The sequence below is a fragment of the Anopheles merus genome, chromosome 3R (assembly GCF_017562075.2).
Source record: "Anopheles merus strain MAF chromosome 3R, AmerM5.1, whole genome shotgun sequence".
NCBI lineage: Eukaryota > Metazoa > Arthropoda > Insecta > Diptera > Culicidae > Anopheles > Anopheles merus.
This window is the reverse complement of record NC_054084.1, coordinates 22,942,191-22,953,061: the sequence shown is the minus strand read 5'-3', so window position 1 is coordinate 22,953,061 and position 10,871 is coordinate 22,942,191. Positions and strand designations below refer to the sequence as shown.

Genomic DNA, 10,871 nt, shown 5'->3' with positions numbered 1-10,871 from the left:
AATTCTAAACCACCACGCAGCTCTTCACCGCTGGGCTGGTGCTGTACGCCACATTTGCGGCCATTTACTACTCGAAAGTGAGCCCACTCACGTCGGATTACGACTATATCGATTACCTGAACGGGGCCCGCTCGTTCGCCGGTGGCCGTTCGATGGCAGGCGGTGCGGGTGGTGCTAGCGGGGGTTCGATATGGGATACGGTTGCCAACAACTGGTGGTTTGGACCGGCGGCCCAAACGTTCGAAATTGTGATGCAGGCAATCGAGAATGCACCGAAGTAGATGCAGCGCATCGGGATCGCATTGAAATGAAACATTTAACGCCCTTCCCTTTGATTCGGCCGAAATGAGTCCTTGAATGTTTTATCTGAATGTGTGTGTGTGTGTGTGTGTGGTGGTGAATGTTTTGTGTTTGTGTGTTTTTTGGGCAGTATGCTTTCTTTCACAAAAGTCCTGCTGCCCTGATGCTAGGTGTAACTGTTCAACTAGATACTAAGCGAAGCGGCATGACGAAACGTTCGTCTCTGACAAGCTTCACTACCCGTCCGACACAAGTAAATGAGGAGTAAAAGTGCATTGTATCGATCCATCCTTCCCACAGCCACCGCCGAGGGTCGCTACATCAAGGGAGACCCGCTGAACGGATACTACGATTTTATCATCAGCGAAGGGTCGTACAAATTTTGGGCCGTTTTCCAGGTGAGTAAAGCGGTTGTTGATTCCGTAATACGCAGTGATCGACCCGTGTTCCCTCCCCATCGATCGGTCACTGATGAGAATAAATTTCACCACCATTGCAGCTCGTGACGGCCGCCGTGGTCATCTACTCGACGCTAACCGCCATTTACTACTCGAAAGTGGCACCGCTTACGGCGGATTACGACTATATCGATTATCTGAACGTGGCCGCTCGTTTGCCGGCGCACGGCCGTTAGATGAGACGGGTTCCCGGTCCGCCCAAACCAGTGGCAGACGCGCGTCGGGATGGATGGACAACCTGTCCAGCAGCAGCTGGTTCGGTCCAGCTGCACAAGGCTTCACGATTGTGATGGAAGCGATCGAACGGCAGCAGAAATGGTGAGACCTGTGTGTGAGGTGGATGTGGTGGAAAAAGTTGCAGCTTCCAACTTCTATGAAATATCCGAACACATGGTACACCTGACCAAATTGGAAAACGCTTGGATATTTCATGGCAAATTACGTACGGTTTGGAATTCGTCGAATGGTTTTCATACTCAGGCAGTGTAGGCGTTTGTAATGTAATAACTATAGGAAGAAAGATTGTGAGAGCTGTGTAACGGGGACGGGACAGCCGGCGGTCACAGAAGAGGCACGTGGGCTGATCGGTAATCTGGACAGGGATTGATTCCACGTACTTTTAATCGGAAAGCCCACAGTTAAACATAGATTTAGCAACGACAAACAACCAGTTTTAGCTATAACAGTAAAGAGACCTGCAGGTAAGATGCTCTGTCACAGGATTTAATTTAACTTCTCGTAATACAAATAAACCAAACACACTGGATTAAATTGCTTAGTCTTTTAAATGAATCTAGGATCATTTCCCAAATAAAAGAAATTGAAAATAAATATTAAATATATGGACGATCAAAGATGTTTTCAGGATCAGGTGAGTACTGGATGCCTTTGTAGCCACACTTTTAACCAAAACGTTTCTTTTTCTGCGTTCTTAAGCGTTTTTACTAATGAAAGATTCCAAACAAGGCTCGGGACATTAAGTACTCTAGAAAAAATATTAGTTTATGTTTTTATTTTCTAATGTTTTAGGTAAAAAAAATTTCTGCAGGCTTTAGATTGAAAATTTAATACACTTGTAGACCATACACCAAATACAGTTGAGAATCTAATCTATACCTTTTAATGGACTAAGAACTGAATTTGAGACCATAATGGTATTGAATTATCTTTTTTTTTCTCTGAAAGTGAATTGTTGTTTAACACAAAGTGGACCTAATCAAGCGGACCTAACTAATCAAAAGCCAAAAACGGTACAGTAATTGTTACTTTAATGCATATCGATCCTAGAACTATTCCTGGACCTTTCCCGGTCTAGATATTGATCATGTGTATTGGTTTGGAATACATCATAACACCTTAACAATATTAGAATTGATCTTAACCCTTAGGGTCCTTATACTGACCCTGAACCTATACTGGATAAGAAACTGGTTCTGAACACATAACAGTCCTTGGACTGATCCCGAACCCACTTGGGTTTTGCAAACTGATATGTAGCTCTTATCAGACCCTGGAGCGGATCATACCATCCAGAAACTCATTCCTTTTTTATCGAGGCTCAATAATTATACCACATGCAAATGTCTCAGTTAAGGCCCGAAACGTAAACCTGACCCTGGTTAAGCCATCTTTAAAAAACAGTCTGTTTTTTTTAATTCGGCGTAGAAACAAATCAAATGAGCTTTGCTCTTTACTTCCATTTGCCAAGTGATTGAATGTATGATTAAGATTATTTTAATACTGCACCAGTCATATTGACAGATGAAACATACTGTTATGACAACAAAATTATCAATTGGAAATATACTTCCCAGAATTCCATCAAAATCAGCTAGCTAGAATAAGATATCAGTTTGTTGCGTACAGACAGAAGGAAGCGGTCAATCAATCAATCACCAAACGCAAAAGCTCAATGGCACACTTCTAGGAACTACGGCTTCTACGGAACATTTTCAAGCTATTATTACAAATACGGTAAGCATGTATTAAATACATGCTGTGAGAGCGGAACTCTAGTTGGTAGAGGAACATCAATTTAAGGAATAACCTATAGACGTTGTGAGTGTTGCAATCAAACCTGAAATGAAAATTAATTAAATATACGTCAAGGCTTTTGACCGTTAAGGGGTTCGAGAAACAAAAAGGAGCTGAGGACTAATTTTTTACATCAATTTGTTTAGATTTTAGGAAATATTTAGTTAGAAATCCTATTATTCTTTCCATAAACCATACAATTTAAGAATTTCCAGTTTTCAAGAATAATATTAGATGTTAAACGGAAGATATTCCTAAAAAAGATAATCACATCACTCGCGAGCAGTTTATAGCTTAAACTAAATTTCAACGCATCAGTTCTTGCTATACACTTCAACACAACAAAAATCCAACAACTCATTTTCACCTTGTTCCAGTTAAAATTTAAATGAAGTAATAGCTCCTCTCTGCATCATCACACTCAGGCACAGCAAAATAAAAACCCAAAACCACTCCATTTCAAAAAAGCTTTCACGAATCGATGGATAAGAAAATAAAATTGGCACTGTCAGCGAACTCGGGTTCGTGCTGCCCGAGCGCTCGCTGCCTGATTGTAAATTTACATTTTTGTAAAGAACGCTATCGCTGCCGCTGTTGTCCGCTGCTCGTCGTTCATCACTGCCAATTTCAGCAGTTTTCAAAAGCTTCAAACCGAAGCTCCGAACCAAACCCGCGGACAGCGCGCAAAGAATCAAAGAACGGGGTAGCGAGGGGAAACAAAAAATTAGAACATTGTTTGTCAAGAACTTGGAACACGGTAAAAGCAGAGAGAGAGAAAAAAAAACGAACGGCATAGAATTACCGGACCACTAGAACGTACCGGAAAACGTCGGAAAGCACGAGGATAAGCGAACTGCGTCAGGTCGAGTGTGGAGAGCTGTGTGGTTGTTTTTCTTGCCGCTTGCCGCTTTGATTTCCGCATTTTTTTCTCTTTCTCCCGAGCGCCACCCTGATGTAGGACAAGAAATTAATTTGATTTTTAATTGGTTTTATAATCGAACCGAGCACAAACAATCGAAACCGATGTGCAAAACCAACCGTGGCTTGTGGCCATGGTGATCACCACGTTTCATGTGCCCGGTGTGCGTCGTCGGGCTGTTGGAACCCTTTGCGCGCGATCGTGGCCACGCTTTGGCGCTGGGGGTGAAAGTAATGAAGTAATAACGATTCTTCTTTCGCGGCGGTAAGCGAAAGCCGCGCTCTGTGCTGCTAGCCGGAATTTGACGGAAAGAGTTTTAATTATTCCCGTTGCGTTCAAAGGCGCGCGCTCACCAGAAGGGTTTTCCACGTGGGTAGTTTGCTACCTAGTTGGTTGCTGGTGACCGTGGTGCTGCAATGCCCGCAAACAACCATGGTTTGAAGTGGCTCACTCGTGGCTTTTTATTATGTTTTACCTTCTTCCCGACCCATACAGGATGGTAGGTCGAAGGGCGAGCTATCGTGGTGCATGTGGATCAAAGATCTGATAAATTCGTACCAACGCTGATCAGGAAAACGCCATCGCCGGGATGAGCGGAGCGTAAGGGTGGCAGTGTTCGTACAAGTGCTCGTCGAAGAAAATGGATTGCTGTAAACAATTATCCCGATTTCTGCTCCACTGCGTCCGCGATGCTCAACCGCGCGCGTCTGGGCGCCGTCGCCCGCGGGTAAGGTGCTAATTGAATCGGAGCTAGATTGAAATTGCGGTAAATGAGTATGACACGTGTTTTGGTGTGAATGGGTACCACGGCACAGTGGGCTGGGGTGAGAGTTAAATGTTAGGTAACACAGTATCGGGTTGTAGGAAATTGTGAAATGATGGTAATGATTGCTTCAAACACGTTCGCGTAGGTAGATTGCGGGAAATTGATTGTGTGTGTGTAAAAAGGTGGTTTTTTGTGCACGATAAATGTGGATATATTTCATTTTATAAGGATTGTATGTTCGATAATAATTTTATTCTTATTTTGTGACATAACTACAGACGCTAAAATGCCTGTCCTAGCTACGAATGGGTTGGTTGAACCAAATTTGGTGCAAACACTGATTTTTTACACGTTTCGTTATTATATAAAGTCATCGTTGTAGTTTAAAAACATAGTTGTTCTTAATATTTAATTTATTTTAATTGTTTCTAGTTCATATTATTACTATATATATAAACTATTATTACTACATGTATAAACTATATTTCTATTTTATATATACTAGTGCGGTCTTACACACACAACGCAAAATAAGATTGAGCTTGTCTTTTTCTACTAACCAAACCGATTCTATGTGTAATGGATGATTCAATATCCTACGACCTCTTTTACCGTTCGTTGTTGGGCACATACCCTTGAACTGATAGGACATTCAAGTTTTGGGCAGTTTTTATTGCAAATATGTTGGTCAATTCTTGGACCAAGCTAGACTTCACATGTTGATAACATGCTATAATTAATCTGTCTGAGTCTTGATTATAGGTTTAGGTTAAGGTTATCTTTTTATTTTTCTATCATTGATCTCTTTTTTATTTTAAGTCAGAAGGCTGAATTTTTCAGCCATTCAGTGTAACCATCTGGGTTGCATCCATTGGACATTTACAGTCTGCCGCATTGAATTTTAGCAATTGTGTAAAAAAGACACATTTTAAAATTGTTTTGATTTCTTTTTTGTTTGAAATGAATAGTACTACTTTTATTAAACAGGTCCAATCAAACAATTTTGAACCTTTCTTGACACAATATTAAACAAAATCAATTCTTTATTTCAGCGACGAACGTGTGTATGCTTAAACCTAGACCTTGGCTGAAAATCTGGGGCTTGTCAACAGTGTCAAACTCCAAACTTCAAAACAGTTTGTCTGCTATATTGTATGCCATAGTTCCCAAAAAAAAAACACCTCAATTTGAAGCCAAACAATTGATGGTACAACTATCAGGCGAATTTTATTCTTGCAATCGAGTCGTCTCGAAGTCGAGTTGATGAATTTTGAATGTTCATTTGTATGGAAAAGTTCACTTGGGAGTTCATTTCCTGGATTTGCATCGCATTGAGTTTAGGATAGTATAAGCCTGTACGATAGCGGAATGAGCCATCGTTGTGGTCCAAATCTAATTTTCATGAGCATTAAGAAGCACGCTACTTCTCAGGCGATATGTAAATAGTGACAAATGTTATCGTTTGGAAACTGCAACTAGTTCTGTAAAGTTCATTAGGGTTTATAATTTAAAAACTAAAAGCAACTAAAGTTACTTACTCGAGCGAGCAATTTGTGATCATGCCCTAATTGTAGAGTATCACAACGTTTCTGGCATTTTAAATATTTTTAAAAATAGACATGTCAAAACACTTACTTATAATTGAGTGAATTATAAAATCACAAACGACAAAAGGCTTGTCCCAAAAAGGAAAGGATTGATAAAAAAATTAAATTTTAGGACAGTGAAGAATATTCTAACAAACAAATTTTATTAACTGCGTTAGCCACTGTAGATAGATAATTGAACCTTGAGTTTAAAAAAAAAAAGATAAAAGGAAAACCAGTAAAAGAAAAAAAAAAATTGTTTATTTCAAGTTAACACCATAGTATGCAAATATTTTTCTGCAATGTGTATTTTTTGCCAATTATCAATTCTTATAAAATTATCCATAATTCCTGGTTCGTGCACAATACTTTTCCAGCTTTGATTTTTGCGCTGTTGGTGCAAATAGATCCTATTCCGTTTATCGAAGATTCGACCGCGTTCGCGACCTCCAAACGCTGTCCGTTTTCACTCGATGGTAATGGTTCGGGCGTCCCTCCGTCTCCCCCACTCCCCCCCCCCCAACACCAAGCAGCAGGGGATGTTTTTGCAATCAGCTTGACTTTTCAATTAATCAAAACCTTGTTAAGTCAGCCAACGCCGTGCGGTAAGCGGAACGTCTTCATGCGCGTAATGAGAGAATTGGATTAAAAATTCGCACCCTCGTCAAAGATAGGGCGAGAAGGGCTCGCGCTGTTGACGCTTCGGTGTGTCCCCTTCCCCATCGCTCCATCGCGCTTCAGCCAAACTTTTAACCAACATCGAATCATGAAAACTGAGGCGTGCAGCGCCGTTTTTTCTTCTCTCGCGCGTCATCTCACGATGTTTTAGGCCTCTGCCAAAAGTTGCTGCTGCTGACAGCGGCACCGGCAATCGATCGCCGAAAGTTACCGATGAAGACGCCGAGATGATAACGACACCGAACGATAATGATGTGAGAGTGTCATCGCCGGCTGAGTGTTTGCTGCCGGAGCAAATTGAATCACCGCCACCGCCGGTGCTGATGCGCTTTCCCCTGCCGTTGGCGGTTGGTGTGCTTGGGTGGCACTCTAATTTGTTATTTAAATCATCTCCGCTTGAATGGGATTGTTTCGGTGAAGTTTGGAAGATTGTTTTTCTGCTCGTGTTGAGAGGTTCTTTTTTTTGCGCATTTGTAAGCTTAAAGCTTTTGCTGTCTAACCCCTACCCACGGGGCTAAATATTTCAATCCCGCCGGCCAGACAGAATGGCAGAATGCCGTTGCGTTGCCGAGTGGGTGGAATGGAAAATAGGAGCCAAACATTTGGACAATGTACTTCAAAGCGGGAGTGAAAATATTTGCTTTGTTTGCGTCGCTCCAAACCCGTTCGTAGCTCGCCCGCTTCTGATGGTCAAACAAATCTATCAGGTTGAAAAATGGAACGAAACAAAGTCACTCGTGGCCCCGGCGAGTTCGAGCCGAAGGTTTTGGGCTTCAGCTATTCCTTAAAATATTTACACTGTCAACATCCGGGGATGGGATCGGTAATGGGCAGATCCGGGCCGGGTTCGTAAAATTTATGACTATACCGGCTGGACGACGACGATGATGATGTTGATGACCGGCGGCTAGATTTGCTGCGCACGGTCGACGTGGAGGAAAGCTCGGGTCTGGTTATCACCGGCATAGGGATAAAATCTACATTCGAGGGATATTTTGTCGTCGGCTTCGTTTGCTGACGTTGGTTGCCTTCTGGACTCACTGGTCACTAGTCCCTGGTTGTTGCAAACCTACCCACACACGTTGCCCCACTTTCCGGCACGTCCATCCGCAACCGGTGAAGTGATTTATTCGCTCGAAACGCTTAATGGAAAGCTTCTTTCGGGAAATCATCATATTTTAATGAATCACGTGGAAAATGAAGTTCCACATTGGCCACATCGCCCGCAATACACGGCCTTCAGCTACAAGGTGAGACGATCGGCTCGACACCTGACTAGCTTCATGTGCCCGGCGTGACACTAATTACTCAAGCATGTATATTTATTTACTTGCGAAACCGAGCCACCGTTGTCGGTTCGATTCGGCCAAAGCCACCGTACCGAAGGGGAAAAGGCCAAAGCTACTCTACGCAAACCGTACGACCAGATGTCACGGGATTTGCAGATGGGAATCCGAGGAAATTTAGTGCAAAAGTATGTTAATTGTTACGGTTCGATTGTAGCAGGAATTAGAATGAAAATTTGATTGCAACCCTGGTGAACGGCAGCCGGGGGCCGGTTTGGTCCGCTGCTGGCTGCTGCTGTACCGTTCCGTGCTATTTCGGTGCGCTCGGTAGGTTCGAGCTAAAACCACAACACATACACGAACACGAGGCGAAACGCCGTGATGGTAGAAGCAGAGCAGACGGATGCATTCTACCAGCAGCAAAACTAATTTCATAAATTTCGGAGGACCCTTCGGAAACCAACGGTCGGTCGAGCAAATGGACTGAGTGTCCCCGTGCCCCGAGGACATAATGCTATTTTAAGTATGTGCAGATTGAGGTTTTGTTCGAAGCGAATTTTGAACGGCGAGCGATACTACAGCAACGGCGCGCTGTAAGCGCTTGAAAGCAAACACAGGTAAGCGATAAATGATTTCGTTAAATAATAATCAACATTTTTGCGTCCCTGGATGGGTTTGACTGTGCGAGGAGGGGGGGGGGAGGGGAATTATGAAATGCGAATGGTTGTGAAATCTAAATGAGTTTGTAGTAGAAGGAAATAAATGTAGATAATTTTGATGTGGTAATTTCGGATGAGTAAGTAGTTTCGCTAGGGCAGTTTGAGAAATTAATCGCATAACATGTTGTATGGAATTATTTTGTTCATGTTATATTAGTAATTAGATATCTTCAAAGGTTTCTACATTTTTCATAAATAATTAAATGATGTTTTAAGGAAATTCACGTAAAAAATAAAAATAGAAACCATATTGCATACCTTTTGGCGCATAGCTGGGTTCCTCGCTTATTTCCGTTTGTTTTTACTTTGAAATTTGAAAGACAGTGAATGAATGTCTGACCTTATATAAATTTTGGAAACTGTTTTGAAATCTTCCATTCTACAAATAGAAAATAAATGATTCTAACTTAACTGAAACAGGTGCTGAGCTTCAATACTTTGTTTGCACATCACCGACTGACGAGACCGTTTTGCATCGACAGAACTTGAAAGAAACCTACTTCACATAAACTGCTCTGTTTGATGCGTAAATTTTAGTTTTTTTACACTGGTTGTGCTCAAGTATTAGCTAATTGGGGGGTACGCGGACTAGTACGTGGTGCTCTGCTCTGCTGCAAGTTGGTAGCATACCTGTGTTGGTTAACGTGTTTAGCAAACAAATGGTACGCTGTAACAGTAGACGTTAGCCTGTATCTAGATCATAGCAGTTTTCTTATCCGTCTTTTTTTGCCAAAAAGCAAACGGAAAATATTACACAACTGTTCCATCCAATCTCCGTAATAATTGGCAGGTTGGGCAAAGCTATGAGCAACTCGGTAAAATAACGTAACCCTCTACAAATCGGGAAAACAACTATATTTTCACTATCAAAAATCCATTACGGCATAAATTTCACTGTAAATCATTAGCATTTTAATTCTCTGGGAACAAAGCACTTTCGGTTAACATTTATGATAAACAATGCGAATACATGCAAATAAAATTGATATTTTTTATGTTTGCACTGCTTTCAGATTCCAATGTAACCAGCATTATTCAATATGTTTGTGACATTTGTGGGCGTATGGAAACACCACTCGCGAGCGTTGTGAACATTGGATACTGAAAAATAGTTAGTTGTAAACAAAAGGAGCTCTAATTTCACTGAAATCAAAATCACTGAAAATACATCAAAACCTGCCGGTTCATATGAATAGGAAATTATTGAAATAACCTATCGCATACCAAGTATAAAATAGCAAATAACTATAAAGGCGTTCCCCGAGTTACGACGATTCGCAGATACGACGATTTTGATTTTGACAGTTTAAAGTTGTCATTGAGAGGAAATTGATATATTTTTTTGAATTTCTGTGCAGATAACCGTATACAAACATATTTCCTCAGATTCCACAACTCCCCGATCTTGAATATCTATATCATGTAAACAGCTTTTGGAGGAAAATTAATACATTATCGAACATTATTTTAAATAAAACATACGATTTCATATATTCCGACTCTTCAATTTCGGTTATAAACCTTATATTCACAGATATTTGACATACGACTATTTCAACTTACGCCTTGCTTTTTTAGGGGCATTTTTTTGGTCCCAAATACAGTCGTATCTCGGGGGACACCTGTATTCCCATTCCCAATGCATCACAACGCCTGTATGTAGGCCACACTGGTCGTAAAATATTTCTCACCTGTAAAATTCCGTTATTGACACGTGACATTTTAAAAGGTCAAGTAAGTCATACCACACTTCCACGCACTACCAGATGAATGTTGCAACAGCACAATGCAGTTGGCTACTTCTAGAACGCGTGGCCAAAACAAACGATGCTGTTGCAGAGTGGGAAGGGTTCTGCCCAGCGAATGGTGCAAAACACGCAGTGCAAGAGGAAGCATAAATCAAGGGCAGCATCGACACAGACGAGCGCCATGCAATCGTAATCCCGATCTTATTGTGTTTGCGAGGAACAAGTTTTTTCTTTATTCAGCCCGCTCTACCCAACGAGAATTGGAGCATCCGTAATCTCCCAAAAGCTACCATCTTGCTGGGTGAGGGTTTTTGTTTTTTTTTCATCCCCTGGAAGCCACCCAGATCATCATCCCCAGAACCGGGAATAACTGGTAA

At 41.6% G+C, this 10,871-nt stretch overlaps 1 protein-coding gene across 1 annotated transcript in view; it reads left to right on the top strand.

Annotated features, from left to right (window-relative positions):
- LOC121595564 overlaps positions 1 to 934 on the top strand; it is a 16,090-nt gene extending 15,156 nt beyond the window's left edge. The window contains exons 3-4 of the mRNA XM_041919623.1: positions 601 to 698; positions 800 to 934. Of these exons, the coding sequence (XP_041775557.1) occupies positions 601 to 698; positions 800 to 934 (233 nt within the window). The remainder of the gene's footprint in view (positions 1 to 600; positions 699 to 799) is intronic.
- Positions 935 to 10,871: the final 9,937 nt, after the last annotated feature.